At 35.8% G+C, this 23,764-nt stretch overlaps 1 protein-coding gene across 1 annotated transcript in view; it reads left to right on the top strand.

Annotated features, from left to right (window-relative positions):
• Positions 1-23,764, top strand: part of Mipep (mitochondrial intermediate peptidase) — a 146,232-nt gene that overhangs the window by 19,965 nt on the left and 102,503 nt on the right. The window contains exons 8-10 of the mRNA XM_026394942.2: positions 5,060-5,108; positions 7,025-7,085; positions 10,499-10,551. Coding sequence (XP_026250727.1) covers positions 5,060-5,108; positions 7,025-7,085; positions 10,499-10,551 — 163 coding nt within the window. The remainder of the gene's footprint in view (positions 1-5,059; positions 5,109-7,024; positions 7,086-10,498; positions 10,552-23,764) is intronic.

Below are 23,764 nucleotides of genomic sequence, written 5' to 3'. Positions count from 1 at the left end.
AAAAACACATAGTCCCACAAATCTACCTTTCATAGAGAATAGTACTGCATGGGAAGGTTTATGCTAAGTGGGGTTAAAGGATAGCATCTATCCTTGAGTTTACAATAAACTTGCCTCGTGCTATGTTGAATCCTTTATGATTCATCATGTTTAAGAGAAAATGTTATACAATGATCATTATATATATATATATATAAATATATATATATATATATATATATATATATATATATAAAATAAGTCTTTTTCAAAGACATTTTTTAAATCTCAGCTGTGATTTAGGCAATGAATCAGGATTAGGTGGGTGAAATGGTGCAGCTGTTTAGATTCAAGATGAATTTTGGAGGTCAAAGTTATAAGACTTGGTGCAGGTTGAAAGGGAGGAGGAGATACTGCATCTGGATGGATATGCCATTCATGGGTGGAGGCACCGAAAGCAAACTCTTTAGGGGGAAGATCGCATCCATGATTCTATGCTATTTTTTTCCTTCCATGTTTATCCCTTCTTTCTTAATCATGTTCATGTGTTCCCTAAATTCTTTTAAACCTATCCAATTTTGTTTTCCACTCTTTCATACATATCTATTTTCCCTTGACCTGTTTAAGGCTTTTTGTGAGGCCATAGGCATGTCACACTCATTTGGGTCTGGGTGCCTTTGCTCATACTTTGTTTTTCAGTGCTCAGCATCCAATCCACCTCTTTCATGAAGCCTGTTAAACTTTTTTACTTTCCTTGAGCTCTTTTGTCCTTGAAACCTTTACGTGCATACAATTTTTTTTTTTTTCAGGGCTGAGGATGGAGCTTAGGACCTTGCCCATGCTAGGCAATTACTCTACCATTGAGTTATACCACCAGCCAAGCAGTTAAAATTTATTTCATATAATTTAGCTCCTAAATAGGCTCATATGTGCTTCATGCATTATATGTATATTTTTAAATTTTGTGTTATTCCTGTAGTCACTGTTATTATCACTTTGATTATAATACTAATTTTTATTTTTATATAATTATAAAATATAGTATTGGACTATTATTCAGAGCTTACTCTGACATTATCACATTTAATTTTTCTAAGGTTTTGTGAAGTAGGCATTCTATCCACAGATAAAGAATATAAGTTTAGGATATTTTGCTAAAACATGGCAGAGCTAGAACCCTAAACACATACTCTATAAAGTTACCTCCATAGGCTTCTTGAAAGCCAGTGCTCTGTTTTCATTCATTGACTCAAGAAGTTTGCACTTAGTGCCTACTATATGTCAGATATCATTCTAGGCACTGGAAATGGGTCAGTGTAGAAAACAGTATAGGGAATTGGCATTCTTAGAAGGGAAGACAGTTAAGAACTCAGTAAGTGGGTCGAGTATGTGTGGGGGGCAGCATTATAGTTTCACATACAATTGTTATCTGGACGGGCTTGCTGAGAATATGATGTGTGAGTGTAGACCCAAAAGGGGTGCAAGAAAGATTCTGTCGCCATCTAGAGAGAAGGTTCTGAGCAGAAGCATGAGCAAGTACCAAACTTTTGAGACAAAATGACTGACATGTTTGAGGAAAAGTACAAAGGGCAAAATGAAGTGGAGGAGGGGGAGAATGGAAAGAGGTGAAAACAGAGGTCTTGGCAGGGAGGTCTGCATGAAGTGGGGCCTTGACTCAAGTGAAACGAAAAGACATTGCAGGCATTGGGGGAGAAGTGAAATGATCTGACATATCTAGTGATAAGTCATGTGCTGCTGATGTCAACAAAGACTGCAGTGGGGTGGGAGTGACGGAATGACATTTGGAAACGATTTTGCAATAATCATAATAAGAAATGATGCATCTTGATCAGATTGGTAGCAGTGCAGCTGGTAAAGATGGGGTCAGAGTTAGATATAGAGTATTTTTTTCCTTCTTTCCAATTTTTTTTGGTGCATTATGGTTGTATATAATTGTGGAATTTATTGTTACATATTCATACATGCACACAATATAACAATATAATATGGCCAGTATCACTCCCTAGCACTTACCCCTCTTTCCCTCTTTCTACCCCATGGTCCTTTTCCTCTTCTGATCTCCCTTTGATCTTCATGAGTTACCCCCACCTCACTTCTTTTCCTTTTTCCTCTTTCGCTTCCACATATAAGAGAAAATGTAATGACACCTGACCTTCTGAGTTTGGCTTATTTCACTTAATATAATTCTAGTTCCTGGCTATAGAGTATTTTGACGTGAGAGCCAAAGGTTTTGACTTAAGCAAATGGAAAGAGAGTGAGTTACTATTAACTGAGATAGGAAGGCCAAAACCTTGTTTTGGTTTAAGTTAAATTTGAGATGGAAGTTGGCATTCAAGTGGCAAAGCTGAGTAGGAAGTTAGATATCCAAACATGGAGTTGAGAGTGTTCTGAGCTAGAAATGTACATTTGAATCTTTATATGAATTCTTGTGCCAAGGGAGTGTATTAGTGAGAAGGAAGGAAAGCAAATAGAGCATGTGCTCCTGGAGGCCATGAAAAAGAAAGTCTTAAGAAGAAGGGAGTGAGTTGACTGTAATGCTGTGGGAAGATCAAGTAGGAAGAGAGGACTAGGGACTGTCATTAGCTCAAGTGCTATGGATTGGAGCTCACCGGAACTGCAGCAACCTCAGCCATATATCAATGCTGACAAATCACCTTGTTCACTGAGTGGTTGGTGTGGTGGTGGTATTTTGGAGTGAGACTCTATGAATACAGTTACATAGATAGGCTGTGACCTGTATCCTTGAGGGGACTTATAATTGGTTAATAATAAGTTCAGGTATCTACATGTAAAAGTAAATATTAATAGTACAGGTTGGCAGAGCTTTACTGCCAAATGATTACTATAGACAAAACAGTGCCATAGGACTTTATGGAGTCAGTAAGTTTGTCAGATGCTTAGGTGGCAGTTGAGATCTCATGAAGGAGGTGCACAGGGAAGAGATGGGAGTCTTCACAGGTATAAGGATGGCAGAGAAAGGGGTAAATGAGGGTAAGATGGACATTCACGTGATGGGTGAATTAGGAAATAACTGCAGCGAGTGAGGCATTTATTTTTAGGAGTTTCAAATTTAGTCCTTTTAATATGACAATTTTACAGATCCTTTTTTTTTTCCTTTTTTTGTAGCAGAGATTGAATTCAGGGGTGGTTTACACTGAGCAACATCTCCAGCGCTTTTTAGTTTTGATTTTGAGACAGGGTCTTGAAAAATTGTTTAGGGTCTTGCTAAGTTGTTTAGCTTGGCCTCAAACTTTGAATTTTGCCTCAGCCTCTTGAGTTTATAGGCGAGTATCCCCACACCCAGCTCTAGATAGATTCTTTGAGGCAGATTATTGTGACCAGAAAAATTAAGTGAGTAAATGTAGCAAAATATGGTTGTCAAGAAATAAAAAGTAGGGGCTGGGGATGTGGCTGAAGCAGTAGCACGCTCGCCTGGCATTCGCAGGGCGCTGGGTTCGATCCTCAGCATCACATAAATGAAGATATTGTGTCCACCGAAAACTAAAAAATAAATATTAAAAAAATTCTCTCTCACTCTCTCACTCTTTCTCTTAAAAAAAAAAAGAAATAAAAAGTATACACCGTGATTTATTTATAAGTAATCCTATATGGTAGCTGGTATGATATTCTAAAGTGAGATTTCATTTTCGAACACATAACAATTTTCTTTTTTCTTTCTGTAATTGCTAACACCACTAATATGAAATATGAAGCAGTATCTTCAAAATTAATCTATCCAAGACTTGTTAAGTATTGACGGTGGCAAGAAGCCCTATGGCTTCGTGGTTTAGGTTAACCTCCATTCTTTCCTTAGACTTTTCACTCGGAAAGGAGATAATTTAAATTGAAGAGAGGGCAAGAAACTTAAAACCATATAAAAGATCATCTGGAACATATAAAAACAATGTTTGTGGTAAACTAAAATACACGTGAAAGCTCTATACACAATCAGTGGCAAAAAATGCCAAATGAAAAAATACACATAAAACATTTCCTTTTGTGGGAAATAATGGCAATTTTATTATATTACTTTTATAGATTTATAAATTATAAGGACACAGTATTTTAATATACACTTAAAAAATTCTGTTAGACCTTAAAATATTTAATGTTATAGTTTCGCTTTATCTTATTTTGGTATTATCTCAAATAGATTATTCTATACTTGTTTACAAAAATAAGAATAGTCAATATTTTAATTTTCTTTCAATTTTCAGTAAATCATACTTCATGATTTAAAAAAAAGATCTTTTTAGTTGTAGATGGACATAATATCTTCATTTTTATTTGTTTATTTTTATGTGGTGCTGGGGACCAAACCCAGGGCCCCTTGCATGTGAAGCAAGCGCTCTACTACTGAGCTATAACCCCAGCCCATATTTCACGATTTTTAAAATTTAATTTTTAGCAAATCATATTTCAAAACTATACTACTTCTTTTTATGAACAAACCTGTCTAGCTATCTCTTTAAAACTTAGGAAAAAATTGGACATGCCTAAGATATAATTTTTTTCTCTTATACATATAGATAGAATCACATTGAAATTTGGGATGTTTTCCTTTAGCCTTTCACTGACAATTTTAATTTTGGAGTATAACCTAAGGATTTAGATTCTTACTATGCCAGGGTTTTATTTGTTTATTTGTTTGTTTTGTACTGGGGAGCACTTAACCACTGAGCAATCCCCACTCCTTTTTATTTTTTTATTTTGAGACAGGGTCTGGCTAAGATGCTTAGAGTCTTGCTTAGTTGCTGAACCTGCAATTGGCTTTGAACCGGTAATCCTCCAACCTCAGCCTCTAGAGGGGCTGGTATTACAGGATAATGTACCATCATGCCTGGCTTACTATGCTAGTTTAATTTATTTTTCTGATTAATTAGGAAAGAGATTATCTATAAATGTTTATTATATAACAGGTTAGCAACCTTGCTTCAGTTTGAAAATCACCACTTTAAGGGAGTTGTATGTAGATTATGATTATCACCATATAATTTTCTCAGGTATGTTCATGTTATTTCTCATAATTGAAGCTGTTTTCTTTGGATTTTATTTTTAGAGACTGTCATGCAGTTCCTTGAGAAACTATCTGACAAACTTTGTGAAAGGTTAGTTTTTCTTCTGCTATTTAGTGTTAAATGTTATATAGTTTTTTAAATTGAGAACTTAATATATAAAATAAATTAAGAAGTGACCTGTTAAGAGTATGTTGGAATATTAGCTATGCAGACCACTCAGCAAGACATATTCACTGTGAAGACCTACTTTGAAAGAATATGGTGGTTTTCTTAAGGTGCCAATCTTGACAATTTAGGTGGTCCACCGTCATTAATCCATTGTCTTTAGCAACCCATCATTTGTGTCTAATTTAAAAATGTTCCCAAAGCCTTCTTGAATGTATTTATTTTAACCTGTAGAGTTAATTTTATAACAAGCATGTAAAGTATCATTTCTCATCTTTCCAGCTAAGTACAAGAGATTCACAGATGTGGTAGATTAATCTGTTTGGCATTTTGTGGATTTTAAGAGTGGCTCTGCCTCAATGTTTTCTACATCAAGCTAAAATATTTCCCTCTGCTTGGTTGGGTTCTTTTGTTACAATGCTGACTTTCCTGCCCAGTCCTTTCATTATGCCTTTGTCCTTGCCTTTGATTGATGCTCTTCTAGTTCTAGTGGAGGGGTAAAATACGACTGCCCTTAAATAGCTAGGGTTCCAGAAAGGGGCACATGTGGTTTGTAAAAGAGGGCCAGGTCATCTCTTTTCTTTCTTTTAATGCTTTCTAAAATTTCAGTAGCCTTTTTTGACTATTGCAACACATTCTTTGTTAGCTCAAATTTCTGTTTTGGATTAGATAGTCATGTTTTGGAACACATTGCTTTCTTTTTTTTTTTTTTTAAATGCATTTTCACGACTTTATTTTAGAGAGAGTAAGAGAAAGGGGGACAGAGAGAGAGAGAGAGAATTTTTTAAATATTTATTTATTTTTTCTTAGTTCTTGGCGGACACAACATCTTTGTTTGTATGTGGTGCTGAGGATCGAACCCGGGCCGCACACACGCTAGGCGAGCACGCTACCGCTTGAACCACATCCCCAGCCCCAGCACATTGCTTTCTAATTTGGTTTACGTTTATCAATTCTAAAATCTTCTTAATACCAGTGAACCATTGCTTTTTTGAGGAGGGACTGTTAGGCAATTATTTAAGAATTAATTGTATTTAGCTAGGTGTGGCAGAAACCTGTAATCCCAGCTACTTGGGGGTTGAGCAGGGGGATTGCAAGTTAGAGGCTAGTCCGGGCAATGTACTGAGACCTAGTCTCAAATTTAAAAATATATTTTTTAAACATTTAAAAAACATTTCTAATTGCTCAATTTTAATGCAAACCAGACAGTTTCAAAATAACAAATAATTTATAAAATTGAACTGGGGAAGTAGATGCATCTCAGGAATAGAACACTTGTGGGTTCAATCCCCAGTGCTTCAAAACAAAAACAAACCCAATTTATTGTACTTTGCTGTGATGGTTAAGTGGTGCAGTGTTCTTTCTCCACTTATATGTGGTTATAGGTAGTATTTCAGCTAACATATCTATATAATTTTATAGTTATATAGGAGTTAATTCTAATGAAAAATTTATATTTTATAAATATTAAAGACTTGTTGAATTATTGCCAACTAGTGTATTTCTATAGGGAAAAAATTATGAACAGCAATCTTAATTATTTATATTAATATTCTTTTATAGAGAATATTGTGTAAGTTTCTTACCTTTTTAAAGCACTTTTTTTTAATAGTGTATAATGTATAATTTTTTAATCTGTATAATGCTTTTTTAAAGATAGGAATTGAAGTGATATACTAATTTATGCAGTCTTGTCTCTTCTAATACTTTAGTAAAATTTGGATTAATGCTAGTTTACATTTGTTCATAGATTATATCTAATTTTATCATGAATATTGGAAAGTTAGTTCTTTCATAATTAAAGTTTTGTCCTAATAAATAATGATAAACCTGTTTTACAGAACTATAAAAGATTTTGAGATGATGCGACAGATGAAAATGAAACTAAATCCTCAAAATTCTGTAAGTAAATATTTTGGAATATTTTTATTATGAGCAGGCTATCAACTGAAATGATTATCTCTTGATTCTAGAACTTTCTTGTGATATGCTGGAGATCTATGTTGTTTTGTTTTTGATGCTTGGTTTGGCGATTAAAAGTATTGAAATATTTGATCCAGAAATTTGAGTGTGTATATGTGTATATGTGTATGTGCATTAACATTATGAGCATTCATGCCAGGGCTGCTTTCATTCTACAGAAAGTTGGCTTCTCAATTTGAAGCATCCTTCAATGAGACTCAGTGAAGACTCAATCTAGCAGTTGGTAATTTTAACCATCGACATTAATACTGTTGTTTACATGCTCACTTATTTGTTTGCTAATTTATGGTGCTCAGTTAAGTAGATCAGTGTTAACTGACAAAGTATATCCCTTTCTAAAAACATACATTGTTTTCAATCATAAAGCACATGATTGAATGACCTTATAATGTAGGGTAAGGGTCTTTACAACCAGCATGCTACCCAAGTAAGTGATGGAGATGCTCTGAAAGTGATGGGATTCCAAATGTCAGGACCCTTGTTCCCATTTAGTTTGGAGCCTCCTCAGGATTTCTGGAGTTGTATATGCCTTTCTGTTTTAGTCTTTTTTACTACTGTGACTAAAGGACCTGACCAGCACAATTGTAAATGAAGAAAAGTCCATTTGAGAGCTCATGGTTTCAGAGGTCTTAGTCCATAGAAGGCCAGTTCCATTCCTTGGGGCTTGAGGTGAGGCAGAATATCATGGCAGAAGAGTGTGGCAGAGGGAGGCAGCTCACATAGTAATCAGGAAGCACAGAGAGAGAGTCTCCACACTCAAGATACAAAATATATACCCCCAAGCTATACCCCAATTGCCACCTCCTTCAGCCGTACCCTTCACTTCAGTTACCACTCAGTTAATCCCTATCAGGGAATTAAATCACTGATTGGATTAAGACTCTTGCAAGCTAATCATTTCTCCTCTGAACCTTCTTGCATTGTTTCACATGTGAGCTTTTGGGGGATACCACATCCAAACCATAACACTTTCTTTCATAGGTGCTGCTGTTGGTAATTCTTGATTCAATAGCAGCTACTACCACAGGAATAATTTAGGGTACAGGGCCTTGCATATTTAGAAACTATATGCCAGCTTCTCAGATACAACCACTGTGAAACAGATTTTAAATTGCTGGATTTGATGGAATTAGAGTAGCATGTTAATCTGTTAATTTATGATAGGAACAATATTCAGCAAAATTACTAGTATTGGTTATCTGCACTCTTTGGCTTGGTGGATAGGTCTACTTAAGAAACCAGATAAGAGATCTGAATATGGTTTGGTGAATATGGAAACAGTAAAAATGAATTGCCAGAAGCAAATTCAATAAAACCTGATATGACTTTAAACTATTCTTCCTTGGCATTATTGTGCAGTTTATTAACTATTATATATTATTCTGCAGATATTTGTGAGGTGCCCACTCTCCTCATGAGTCTCTGTTCTGGTGAATGTTGCCACCACTCACCCTGCTGCCCTAGTCAGCCCCTCCACTTTCTGTAGATCCGTGGTTTCCAAAATGTGGTCTCTGGACCAGAAACATCACTTGGAGATTTGGTAGAAATACAAATTCTCCAGCCCCTTATCAGACCCATTGAATCAGAGAGCCTGGAGCAAGCCCCATGAGATGAATTTTAATAAATCCTCCAGGGTAGTTCACATCCTCACTTATTAGTTCTTACACATTCTGCTATCTCAAGAACATGCCCAAAGATGGAAATGGGTTCTTGCTTCCCTATGCCTATTGTCACAGCCTTGGTTGGATCATTATTATTTGTCACTCACATCATAATTGTAGTTGCTTAGTTGGTTTTCTAGCCTTTTGTTCTTGCTCCCTTCAAAACCATACCAGATTCAGACTGTTTAGCAATGTGCCCAGCCCAGTGTTAGCAGAGAGTAGGTGCCAACACTTATTTGAAATATGAATAAGTGAATAGATTCCCACCTAAGGGGTATTTTTTTTCTAAAAGCAGATCTGCTCTTGTTTCTCTTTTATTTAAAATTCTTCAATAACTCCTTACCATTCTTAGGTTTCCCTTCCAATTTCTTTGTGTCTTCCACCAGGCCCTTCAGGATTCAGGCCTGCTTATCTTTTAGGTCTCATCTCCTACTCCCTCTTTAAGTTGAGTTTAGCGTTCCTTATTCTTGTCTAATACCTGTGTGGTACTCATGTGCCTTTTATGTTTACTTTTGTTTAGCTTACCCTTGATGTACTTTATTGTTTATGTGCCAGCCACATACATATGGCATGGTAGGTAGCTTGTGATCATGTAACATGGAAAAGAAAACCTCATTATTTGAGGAGATAATGCTGACCTTAAATTTTAGAGGGTGATGTTGACAAGAAAAACAGCCTGTATTTATTAAGCTCTACTTGATGTCAGACATTGTATTTAATAATCTAAGTGCATTTAGCAGTCCTATTTGGGATGTGTTGTTGGTTCATTCAACAAATATTTTTTGAGTGACTACCATGTACCAGGCACTGTCCAGGGTGCCAGGATACAATAGGGAATCATGCAAACAAAAGTTGCTGGCCTTATGCAGTTTTCAGTTTGGTGTGGATTGAAAACTTGAACCTGACGGTCTGACTTTACAGTCTAGGCTCTTCACTAGTCTTTTTGACACCTGGACACCTTGTAGGGAGGATGATCTATTCAAATGTTCAAACTTTCTTTTTTTTTTTTTTTTTTACCATTTGTCAAAGACAACTATTATTGTGATATTTCTTTATGACAAATTTTCTTTGCCAAGATTAGAGTTAATTCTGCCTTACTTACATTGTAAATTATTGCCTTCAGTTTTGGGATCTGCCCTAACCTTCATGCTTACATTTAGAAAGAACCCTAATCTAATCTTTAGTATTTTATTTAAAGACTAATACCTGGGTTACATTTTGCGAAATTTTCTTCACAGCTCATTTAATTTGTTAATGTTGTCTTTGGTTTACATTTTTTAGTAAAGTAATGTATTCATTTTGAGATGGGGTTTCCAATTGTTGCCGGGGCTGGCCTTGAACTCCCCACTTCGGCCTCTAGAGTAGTTGGTACTACAGGCATGTACCACGGCACCTGGCTTTAGTTTACACTTCAGAATTACACTTGTTTATCTTTATCCCAAATTCTAGGATTAGGTCTTCTTTATCCATTGAATTAAGAGAAGCCAAATTCCTCCAGGCTATGAATTTTTAGGGTTTTTATAAAATTTTTCTGATGTACATTAACTGACTTACATTCTTTAAGCAGGCTGATTTACAGTAATTGGTTTACGTGTTATAAGTTTGGCTACATTACCAATAAAAAATTTGAAACTGTCAATATCTTCATCACTATGAATTATTTGATTGTAGGAACTCATGCCTTGGGATCCCCCCTACTACAGTGGTGTGATTCGTGCAGAGAGGTAAGTTTTCCAAGAAATACACATGTAAGAAGGAAAAAGGAAAGAAATATTTACTGAGCACTTTGCACATTAATTATGCAGCTACTGTCATGCACTCAGGTGCCCACCTTACACATGTGTTTCCCCTCAAACCCATCCCCTCTGTTGGTAGGTACACTTCTGTCCACAAATTTTTAAAATCTGGATTGCAAAGTTGTGCTGTGTCATAGGCTCGTGCTTTACCTCTCCCCCACTGGTTAATTCTTATGTTGCTTGTGTCATTTCCTTCTTTAAAACTTTGAAATATTTTCTCACAGCATCCAGCATCTGTCTTCTCTCCAACCTTTCCTGTGCATGGGTTCCTGGTTCTCTTCCTAGACTATGGGCATTTAAATGCTGGGACTTTGCTAGAACCCTTACTGTCTCACATACCAGGGTAGGTGCTCAGCAAATGTTTGTTGAACCATTGAGGGAACAAAGCAGTACTTCCTCATTCCTATGTGATTTCCATATGTTTTCTCATTTTTATTAGAATATTTTGTCAACATGATTTTGGCACATTCAGAGGGATATAAATGAACTAAAAATTTTAGGAAACAAGTCGATCAAAGCAGTCTTCTAGCTTCTATATTGTCTTTCTTTGTTAAAGTATTAGATATATCTTTTTTCCCTAAACATATTCTATTTCTTTCATTTGTATATTTACTTATAACCCAAGAATATAGAGATCTGTTTAAAATTAACCCATTGAAAAATGTATGTCCCCAGCAATTTTATATGCCCAGAGGGATTTTTTTTTTAAAAATCTCAGAATCCTACCCTTTAACATTTTGTTTACATTTTTCTCTTATAAATCTTTTTTTTTTGCATTTTACTTAAAATATTTTTTATTTGTTTTAATTAGTTATACATGACAGTAGAGTGCATTTATATACTTTGATGTGTCATACATAAATGGGGTATAATTTCTCATTTTTCCCATTGTACGTGTTGTAGAATCACATTGGTCATGCAGTCATATATGTACATAAGGTAGTAAAGTCTGTTTCATTCTATTATCCTTTATATCCCCGTATCCCCTCCTGTCCCTTCACCCTTCTCTACCTAATCTAAAGTAATTATTTTTCCTTGCCCACCTTATTGTGGATTAGCATCCACATATTAGAGAAAACATTTGACCTTTGGGTTTTTGGGATTGGTTTATTTCGCTTAACAACGATATTCTCCAGTTTTATCCATTGACTGGCAAATTTCATTCTTCTTTAAAACTGAGTAATATTCCATCAAATATATATACCACATTTTCTTTATCCATTCGTCTGTTGAAGGGGCACCTAGATAATTTTTGACGTAGGTGATTTGACTAAGGTTATGATTTATTTGAGTAATAGAATAAAATACGTTTTTTTGTCTTTCTTCTTACTAAAACATAGGTGTATCTTGATGATGTATTTATTTGGTGTAAGCTTTGAAATATTCTTATTCCTGTGCATTATTAAGCACCAAGTAAAGGGTAGAAGGAACCTTTCTAAAATTAGACTATAATTTTTAATTATTTCTTTTGTCATTTGTTGAAATAGCAGAAAAAAATAGCTTTATATGACCTCTTCTACATCAGCAGGATGAGATGTCCTAAGGTAATTCTATATCAGATAATTCCTTTTCATTCATTTTCTCGTCTTTGACCTTTATTCATTACTGTTCTCAAAACCATTGATAAAGCATAATTAACACCAAACCTTTAGGTAATAATATTTGATCAGCTATTTTTTGCACATGTATCTCAAATTCAGTATAATAAGTTAGCCATGATAAACAGGGATTTATAGTATATTATGACTTAACATATGATATTATTTCAAAGTGAATCTTTTTTTTGGTTAAAAACTTCAGACCCTGCTCATGAAAATATAATTTTTCTTCTAAAATTCTTTTAAAGAAAGATTTAATCTTATTGCTTATTCTGTTAAAGATGTGGCATAAAGGTATACTAACATTTACTTATTAATGTTTTCCATTTTTAAAGTATTTGATTTGATTTTTGATGTTGAGAAGTAATGCAAATTGAATGTATTTGGTTCTGATTTTTGCTACCGTGGTTTGTGTGTGGTATTACTTCCATATCATGTTCCCCACCCCTGATCATTTTAATTAATGCCTTAGCCTTAAATTAAAGTGGTATTTTTGTCCTTTAACTATATTCTGTAAGTATAGCATACCTGAATGATGGTTCTGTGGAAATTTCATATGAATATTCAAAGATTTGGAAAGATATAATCAATAGAAGTTTAAAGCGTATTTATTACTTAGGCATATGAGATCCCTCAGAAGTTTGATGTGGTTTTAAGCAAAAGCTATCAAATAAAGGATAGTAATGTCTTCTCCATTTCTGCTAAAAATACAATATTGAGAAGTCTTTGTGTTGCTGACCAACTCTAGAGTCAGGACTTACAGATCCCTGATCCCCCAGTAGTTATAGAGTTCTCACTCCTCAACATGCCACAGAGACACGGTCTTTTTGCTAAGTTCTCCATTAGAAAGAGTGGAAATACCAGAGACAGCTATTCCTGTGGCTAGGAACACATTCTTAGAAGCTAGAAGGAATAGCAAATCCTGGCCACCATTTAAGGGGCCACATGATCTTTGACAGATTACTTATGTTCTCTCAGCCTTTCAGCAGGGTTATTTCTAAAACTGATTATAGTTGCCTGACTTCATGGGTCAGGCTTAAAGATATGTTAGTATTGTTAGTAGATATATAATATTATTATATGAAATTGTCTATTTGTGGACTCTCTTCTGAGAAGTGATCTACTCTATGATGCTTTTTAGGTACTCTCCAACATCTTTTAAAGGAGAGGGCAGATCTCCCTTTTTAAAAAAATACTCATCAAAAGTATAGTGAACGTTTCACATGAATTTCAGAATGCTCTTCAGAGAGCTTTTGATGACAGATTAAGAATGAATACTAAAAAAGAGAAGACCGTGTTGCCTGTGCTTCCCAGCATCACCGTATCCAGGGTGGAAGTGCCCTGCATCCATCTGGCAGAATGGCTTTCTGCTGTTGATCAATTTCCTCTTTCAGGTTGAGGGGTCACCACTGCCTTCAAAATAAAATTGGAGCTCTCGTTCAGGGTCTTAAAGGATCTGATCATGCATGCTTTTCTTTTAACAATAAATAAAAAGGTGTACATCCTTATTTCTCAAGCATTCAACAATTCATATTGATTCTCTAAAATTTTTTGAAAGACGAGTGTTTTAAAGGTGGCACTGACCCCTCTTTGAAAAGATTTTAGAGAATACTTAAAAGAGGATCCCATGAAGTGGACCATCCCCTAGAAGAATTTCCAGGATGGCGAGTATCCAGATTGGATCTAGCCTGCCATTCTGATTTTTTTTCCCCTCACCAGTTGTCTTCCTCCACACCTTTCTTCAGCTAAACTAAATTCTCTTCTCTAGTCAGACCCCTTTGTCTCAGAGACAGAATCTGTGTTTGGTGAGCAATCAGATTTTCCTTCTGGTGTTTCTTCCTCATCTGCAAAATCTTGCTGAGTGTACCTAACTGCCTGATGGCCACTTGGGGCTTTAACTTATTTTAACTAACATTTCATACTAGTTCATTTACTTGGCTATTAACTCAGGAAAAGGGATGCAGAAGTGCTTCAGAAGGGATTGAGAGATTGGGGGTTTTTAGACATCTATTTTAAGTAGCTTACCGGGAATAAATGATGGTATTTGGATTTGAGGTTTTAATAATCTTGATTGATTAGAGTGGGAAGAGAAGCATAGGTAATAGATGAGAAAGAAGGGGAAAATATAATAATTTGGATTGTGGTTAGAGGAATGGAACAAAGAAAAGATTTCTAAATCCTTGATAAATTCATAGAATTTCAGGTAAAGACATAAATATGTGGGTGGACACAAAATGAAAACTAGAAGGGGCCTTTTCTTGATTGGAACTTTTCTTCAAGCTAAATGCCAGGGAATATTTTTCTTGCTTTTATGTTAAACACTCCAGATTTATTTCACGTTTCCTAAATGTCTTTCTAAAGAAGAAAAGAACCTATTTTAGAAATAAGAGGAGAAATCAATATTTTTTAAACCAACCAAAGATTGATCTGAGAAAATACTGGATAAAGAACCATTGGTATATCTTAAAAAGAGCAACTCATTGTTTTCTTTTTTAAGTTTTAGTGTTAAATTCTTATGGGAAGGCAAAATTAATTCTTTCAGCTATGAAAAGTATACATGATTTTATTTGAAATTAAATTTTGTTTTGGAATAAGTAATATATTCATATGATTTTAAAAAATTAAAACAATGTTAAAAAGTGTTCATTAAGAAATGTTGATCTTATCCTTGCCTCTACCCCCAGAGGTCATCATTTTAGAGTTGTTTAATGTACCTGTGTAGTGTTTGGGTTTTATTTTTAATCCTTTGGGGTCTTGTCTCTTTTCTGCCAATAATGAGTTTCAGTGAATCATATTTTATTTATTTTGCTGCTATTTCACATTAAGATGCCATTGGGAAGTGGAATTCAATATTGTCTATTCCTTGTTAAGATATAATCTCAAAATCTTAAGAACATTTATATATTGAAAATAGGGGTGTTTTGTGTTTTAAATTATTCAGAAAACACTGGGCTCTCACAGAAGGACTTCTGGTTGGTATGTGAAATTATATCTTTATTTGTTTGCATAGATGTAGGGACCTCCATGGATTTAAAGTTAAAAATTAACCTTTATTATGAAAACTTACAAAATAGAAGTAGAAGACATGATTAACTCCTATATGTTCTTCTCTTGGATTCAATGATTATCAAGATTTGCTAGATTTGCTTCATGTACCCCTTTTTCCCTTTTATTTCTCTTCTCTTTTGGCATTCTTTACTCCTCTCCCTCATGGCTTTACTTCTTTGCTTGTTACTGAATATTTTAAAGTAATCTTAGCACTTCCCGTTATCTTCCTCTTATGTATTTATCATATATCTCTAAAAAACATGAACATCTTATATAACTCTAATGTCATTATTACCTAGTATCAACAGCAGTTTGTTGTCACCATCTAATATCTCGGCTTTAGTCATACTTCCTTGATAGTATCTATATTAGATTTCTGTTATAACAAAATACCTTAATCAACTTATTATACATTGGAAAGGTTTTTTGTTTTTGTTCACAGTTTTAGAAGCTTAAGTCCATGATCTATTGGCCTTGCTGATTTGGGGCCTGTGGCAGAGCAACACATCATGGTGAGGAACATGTGGTAGAGAAAGTTGCTCACCTCATGTCAGCTGGGAGGAAAGAGAGCGACAAGAAAGGGTCAGGGTCCCAGTGTCCATTTCAAGGACATCCCCCAGTGACTAAACTTCCTTCCACTAGGCCCCACCTCCTAAATGTTCTCCCACTTCCCAATAGCACCATGGGTCAGGACCAACACTTTAACACATGGCTTTTGGGGGGACATTCAAGATCCAAACTATAGCAGCATTAAATCTGCTTTTTTTTTTTTTCTCTTTCCCCTTCAGTTAGCTTGCTGGAATTCAGATCCAGACAAGGCCTATACATTTCACTTGGTTTTTCTCTCTCTTACTCAATAACAATTTTCCATATCTCATGTCTTCTGTATCCATATTATCAAGCAATTGTTGAAGAGACCATATGTTTGTCTTACAAGAACCTTCTGGATTTATCTGGTTGTTTCTTTCTTTCTTTCTTTCTTTCTTTCTTTTCTAATTTTTAGTTGTAGATGGACACTTTATTTATTTTTATATGATGATGAGGATCAAACCCAGTGCCCCACAGGTGCTAGGCAAGTGTTCTACCACTGAGCTACAGCCCCAGCCCTATCTGGTTGCTTCTTTGTGGTGTCATTTCATTGGTTGCTTACATGCTACTATTTCTGTAAGCTGGATGGTATATCTAAAGACTGTATGTTAAACATTTCCTGTTTTTGGCAGGGACACTCATAGATTCACTCAGTTAGAAAGTAAATTACATGTTGTTATCAGCAATGTGAAAGCATCCAGTTCTGCATCATTCACCCGATGGCTTCTCACTAGTGTTTATGAGACCCAATTGATCCTGAGAAGTTGTCTGGCGGGAGAAGTGGGTGATGATTGCTCCTGTTCTGAGCCAGAAGAGAGGAGGGGTCTGAGGACAATATATTCACATTCTCTGCTCTTTTCAAGTGTGCATTTTGCCTGGCCCTTACGTGTCCTCTGGCAGGCCATCTCTTTCATTCTGTAATGAACCTCTGAGCATTGGAAAAGCTTTAGGCAAGTGCTCTGAGCTTCCATCATCTTTTTTTCCCCAAGGCTTTTGGGAAGAAAAATCTTGCCTGTTTTCCTTTCTACAGCTTCCACTTGTGCCTTCTCACCAGGATTTATTTCCTCACTTCCCCGGGGAGGGTTGGGGGTGGGGGTAGACCTAGACACTGGCTCCCAACATTTCAGCAGCTCTAAATGGAGGGATAGCTACAGGTAGAAATCTCACTGCTGTCGTAAGACTTGTTTCTAGTGACTATGGTTGGGGTGCTGTCACCTGGTGCCACTTGTGTGTGCTATTATTATCCTTTCTCCAGTCAGGCCTACTGATTCACTTTATTCTCCATGGTGGTGATGGAATTACACTATCTTTGTTCAGCCTTGATTTCCAGTGATATCTGCAGCTAATCTGCACCCCTAAGGATTATTATTCCCCGATTACCAGGAAGTTTGGCAGAAGCAATGTTCTTGCTTCTAGGTTGACAGACAAATCAAGATAAAACCAACTTGACCATGGGGGATTCTCTATGAAATGGAAGGAGGAAAAGGTCTTCTTCATTTTTAGTGCTATATAATTAAGACAAATAGATTCCAGTATCACTCAGTTCTTTCACTGCTACCATACCTTTATTTAACCAAAGAAAACAGTAGCTCTCCCTGTGGCATTCTACACTAAACATTTCAAAATGCCATCCAACTATAACATTATAATCATACCCAGACAATCATTTCTGATGCCAATAGCATTCCAGTACACTGTTCTTTTGATAAAGTTAAAAATAGTTCCTCTGACAATATTGTCACATACTGTGCTCTTTTCAAGTGTGCATTTTGCCTGGCCCACACATGTCCTCTGGCAGGCCATCTCATTCATTCTGTAATGAACCTCTGAGCATTTATTTTATGCCTTTTGATGCAAAAGTTCTGTCTCATTCCTGCTTTCATTTATTGAATAGAGTGAGACTGAAGCCTGTGTTTACCTGCAGTTTTAACCTGGATCCATTGACTGCACTTAATTGTGCTTTATACTTTCACTAAGTTCAGTGCCAAGATTTTTGGAAGTAATATCCAAGTTCTTTCTTAACCTTAATTCCCTGTGCATCAGAGGTTGAAATTCAATGTGACTCAGAGTATGCTTCATATGGACAATGATACATTGTTTTTTTTTTTAAATAAACAAAAATCTCAATGATGAATGAAGAATTCTTCAGTTGAAAAATCTCTTTTTCACTGATATTTCTTGGCTTATTTCAATCATAATTAGTATTCATGATGAGAATTTTGATATATTGTTAAATTTTATTGTTTTTTATTTTATTTTTTGTGGTGTTGGGGATTGAACTCACACCCCAGGCATGCCAGGCAAATTCTCAACCACCAAGGTATATCCCAGCCCCAAATTCCATTATTTGTGCTAAAAAAGACCTAATCATACTTATGCCATTTTACCATTTTGATTATAATTTGTTCTGATTTTTTGAAAATTGAAAATTTGTAAATCCATAGGTAGCAGATTTTTAACCAGAACAAATAGCAGATCACTTACTGAATTTCACTCAGTAACTATGATAGATAATTATTTTCTTCCTGTTTCTTTCTTCAGAGGAATCAAAGATTCCTTATTTTTGGAATCAAATCAGGGGAATTCTTTACAACACATTAGTAGTAAAATTCTCTTAGCAAACTCTAAAAGAGCTAGATGTGGTGGCATGTACCTATAGTCCCAGCTGCTTGGGAAGTTGAGGTAGGAGAATTGCTTGAGTTCAGGAGTTTGAGACTGGGCAATCCCATCTTAACAACAGCAAACAAACAAAAAGAGAAAAGGAAACTAAGAGTTTTCAACGATGACTGGACAGTATCCCATGTAAATTTTCAAGATGTACTTAAATGTGATTCTGTTTGCATTGGTTGTGGCTCCAGTATGCTGGAAGGGTTGATGTGTCACCTATATTAAATGCTTTTCTATGGTTCTGGGTCTCTGTGATAGAAGAAAAAGTTCTTTTATGGTATATTTTGTAATATCCACAAAAATAAAAAGCTCTGGGGCTGGGGTTGTGGCTCAATGGTAGAGTGCTTGCCTAGCAAGCACATGTGAGGTGCTGGGTTCAATCCTCAGCACCACATAAAAATAAATAAACAAAATAAAGGTATTTATTTTGATAAGAACCATAAAGGTATGGTTCTTAAGCACAGAACCATGTGTGTGTGTGTGTGTGTGTGTGTGTGTGTGTGTGTGTGAGAGAGAGAGAGAGAGAGAGAGAAAAGTTCTGATAAAGATGTTGCAACTTCATATTCACAGCCAGATCTTGCCCCACTTGCCCCATGAGGCAGGAAGAGCATCCACCTCCTGAGCCAGGCTTGGGTGGCCATGTCTGTAGTATCCTGAAGGGGTCCTAAGGAATGGGGGAGGCCAAAGGCCTGTGACCACTGAGGTATCACATTGGAAGCTAGGACCAAAATAGACATGGGTCTCGTAGGGGAGTTCAGCTGCCTCTTGGCTGGTCTATATGAGGAATGGTTTCTTAGTTCCCCTCAGACACTATTGTAGCTGCTGTTTTTTGAAACTTTTCATCCTCTCTGGTTCTTCTTCAGGAAGGAATTAAGTTTCCTTTGGTAAAGTCACTGAGGGTGTGGTGCAGCATGTAGGTAGAAGTTAGGTTTGAGGTGACTGAGTAACGTCTGAGATAATCAAGCTTGACTGAGCTGTATGTTCTCTTTATTTCAATTCCTTTGAGCCCTTGCTGGTGCTTGTTCTTCCACTTAGGATGCCTTCCTTTCTGCTGGAACCTCATCTTTTTTTTCCAAGCCCTCCTTTGTAATTCTCTCTGATCTTCCCATTCTCATTCTCTCCTGACTGGCAGGCAGAATTAATTGCAGCCTCATCTTTGTGCCAGAGACCTGTTTATACTGCTCATGTGTCCTTTATCATTTGGATTAATCTTTCTTTATGGGTACAGTATCTGTCTACATTGAGGAGTTACCTGGCACATAGTAGGTGATTCATGAATGTTTACTGCATTAACTCAGGCTTCTTAACAATGTTGCATTTCATTTTATAGGTGATAGCAGCTTTGAGGAGTATAGAGGAATTAGCAGAAGTAAGAACCACTGTTTTCACTCTGTCTCTGCCACTCTAACTGTAGTCATAAAAGTGGCTGCAGTTTACTGAGTGTTGGCTTTGCTCCGGGAGCAGGGCCAGGTTCTTTGCCTGTGTTGAAACTGTGAAGTATCATTCCCATTTTCTCAGTGAGGAAATTGAGGCCTTTAAGAGGCAAATAACTTGCTTAAAGCACAGAACCAGTAAGAAAGAGAGCCGGTATTTCAACTTCAAGCCCAGGACTCTTTCTCCTATTCCCGACTGCCTTGGAATTATCACAAGCCTCTTGGGGCCTCACTTTACTCAAGTGAAATTAGGAAATCATTCTTTTTTTTTTTTTTTTTTTAAAGAGAGAGTGAGAGAGGTGAGAGAGGAGAGAGAGAGAGAGAGAGAGAGAGAGAGAGAGAGAGAGAGAGAGAGAGAGAGAATGAGAGAGAATTTTTAATATTTATTTTTTAGTTCTCGGCGGACACAACATCTTTGTTGGTATGTGGTGCTGAGGATCGAACCCGGGTCGCATGCATGCCAGGCGAGCGCGCTACTGCTTGAGCCACATCCCCAGCCCCAGGAAATCATTCTTAAATTATCTATCTCACAGCATCACAAAAGGTCTAAGAGAAATTCTTGATGAGAAATGCTTTGCAAATTTTATTTTTTTATTTTTTTTAATTTTAATTTCCTGTTTGATACCTTTTTTAAAAAAGAGAGGGAGAGAGAGAGAATTCTTTTTTAATTTATTTTTTAGTTTTCGGCGGACACAACATCTTTATTTGTATGTGGTGCTGAGGATCGAACCCGGGCCACACATGCATGCCGGGTGAGCGCGCTATCGCATGAGCCACATCCCCAGCCCCAGCTTTGCAAATTTTAAAGCACTATGACAGTGTGAGATACTACGGTCAAACTACTTTACCAGTTACATTAACTTTATCATAAACACCAATCTCTTCCTTTCTAATAGCTTCTTCCCCTTGGTCTGCAGACCTGCTAAGATATCCCTTATCTTAAATATAAATAATTACTTCTCACTTGAGTCATTTTTTTCTTCCAAACTCCCCCATCTCCTATAGTAGTTTTTCCTGGATCCTCCTCCTTTTTATTCTCTGATGTAATCTGATGTGTAACCCTGTTAGTCTACCCAGCTCATTTTCCCAAGTTATCAGCCATCTGCCAGTCAGTAACTTGTTTAAGTCTTCAACATTCCTGATACCTTCAGTTCTTGACAGTGCTTACTGCTTCTTTTCCTTCTTTCTTAAACACATACCTACAACTTCCTGTTCTTCACTTTGTAATCACCACAGTCATTTCTCTTTGTAGTTCTTTTCTCTGAATCTGTGGCTTTCAATCTTTTTGCTCACTGTTATGCAGCTGCAGGGATGAACTTTGGGTTGTAAGTCCCCAATTACAGTCAGTAAGTAGCTCCCTGCCTCTCTCATTCAGGAAAGCATTTTGAAAAATGTGCTTAAGAATGAGTGATAATACAGTCTTAGTGCTTTCTTTAGTACCTGTTTTAATTTGTAACAAATGTTTGTGAAAAACTACTTCAATACCTGAATCTAAACAAAGACATGCTCTTTTGATCGTTTTAAAAAGAAAATCTCTTTCTATATACTTATTAGTTGTAATAGGAAGATTATCATCTTGTAAACATGTTTTCTGTTTCCCATTGTAACATGTGAGTAATGACACCACCTTTGGGATTATTTTGCTATTAAATGAGATATGTATAAAGGGCTAAGCCTAGTGTCACAGTGAGGACTCACAAAATGTTGCATTCATCATCGTTGTCATTATCATAATGAGCTTGGTCGGGATTTTTTTTTGTAGATTAAATTAGGGAAATTGTGCATATTTATAATATTGAACCCTTTCTTCCCATATTAATCATGAATATTTGCATTTTAGACTCTTCTATATCACTAGCAGAATAATCTTTCTAAACTAAACCATAGGATTTCTTCTCCTTTGCCTCTGCTCTCACATTGAGTACACTCTGGGAATATCTGGCACATGGTGGCCAAATGAAGGCCATTAGGTCTACTGTGCTCATTGGTGCCCAATAAAATTAGCCAAATAAACATTTATATATCTGTATCTCTACACAACAGAACAGATTAGGAGGGTAAGCTAGAAGGGGAGGAATCAAGAGATATTATCTAAAATTGATAAGCCAGTAAAATATTTAATTATTTAAAAAGTGGTAGAGATAACAAACAGAGGAGCTAAAATACAGACTGTAAAAGTTCCAAATTACTATACTTAAAAGAAAAAGAAAATGCAGCCCACATAGCCAAAAAAAGAAAATAAAAGAAGTATTGAAAGAACATATCAGAATTATACTGGCAAGAGTGAGGATGGTAGCATTTTTACACACTATTTAGAGGAATGTAAAAAACTTTTTTGGCAGGATAATTTGGTAATAGCTATCAAAATTTAAAATTTCATTTCCTCAATTTGTCTTATAGACAAGCTTACACAGGTATAACAATGGTGTTCATTGTGGTGTCAGTTTAATAGAGAGAAATTAATGGCAGGTAACTGTTACCCAGTAGAAGTAGCAGTGGACCAAGGCAGGAAGATGAGTTGGGGTGTGGCCACATGGGTGCACTTTTATAACAGAGTTAAAATACATAAAACCTATTAAAAGTCTGGGTTCTTTTTATTGTATTCATGTGTAGGCGATTGCAGGTGATGTCAGTGACTGGATACTTTCTTTCCCCATTGAAGCTCCCACTGCCGGTGTACACTACAGAGGAGGAGATGCATTGAGTTACAGCTGGTTTTCTGTAGATGATTACACAATGACCAAAGAGAAAAAGATAGAGCTTTATATATTGACAACAAGATAGAGTCCTCCCTATTCCTGGGACTACAAAATAAACATATAGTGTACATATTTTTAGGGTTAAACAAGGAAGTTACAGCATAGTGTGAATGGTATAATTCCATTTGTAGAAAATTTTTATATATATGTAAACTTCTATATGTGTACATAGAAAATTGTTTATAAAGATCTGCAAGAAAGTGTTAACAGTAGTTGCCACTGGGGATGGAAACAATGAGTCAGCGGAAAAGATTATATACTTTTTGCCTTTTGTTTACTATAATTTGAAATCCTCCCCTGCCTTCTTCTGGTGGTACTGGGGATTGAACCCAGGAGACCTCATGCTTGCTAAGCATGTGCTCTAACACTTACCTATACCCCCACCCTCAAATTTAAAGAAAAAACAGACAAAAACCAGGGAGTTTTACATTACTTTTCTATATTCTATTATTTTATTTATTGTGTATAAAACTTACACATAGACTGATGTTGTGTAACCTTATATTCTATACTTAATTTTTTTTTCTCTAAGATAAATTGTTTCCTTGAGTTTTGCCTGACTACCACATATGGGTGTCATGGGCATTAGGTAAGTCAATAAATATTTTTAGGTTGTAGTTTAATATAGCAGACTGTGTTGTTATTAGTTTTACTGTGTTTCTTTTCTGTAGAAATAAACTTTATGTGCTCATTATAATCTTAGGCAGGGTTTGATTTTAAGATGTAAAGCTTCTTTTTATTCTTCTTTATTTTTATCTTGATATTTATTATCTAACAACCAAAAGGTGAATTGTCTTTTATGATAAAATTAATCTAGCTAGAGCAATATGTGGTTAAATTTTATTTGTTTATTCATGTTCTGTCTGTGGTTTGAATTTGACCTTATGATTTTAAGGCCAATCAGTTCCAATTTAATATTATAAAGATAAATTAATTATTTATTTTTCACAAAATAGAGTTCCATTTTGAGGTTCTTTTCATTTGAACTATATTCTCACCAGTTTTTCTGCTTGCTAAATCTGTCCACTTCTGATGTATAGGTGTTGAA

The sequence above is a fragment of the Urocitellus parryii genome, chromosome 2 (genome assembly GCF_045843805.1).
Source record: "Urocitellus parryii isolate mUroPar1 chromosome 2, mUroPar1.hap1, whole genome shotgun sequence".
NCBI classification, from domain to species: Eukaryota; Metazoa; Chordata; class Mammalia; order Rodentia; family Sciuridae; genus Urocitellus; species Urocitellus parryii.
The sequence above is the reverse complement of the archived record's forward strand: the minus strand, read 5'-3'. Positions and strand labels throughout refer to the sequence as shown.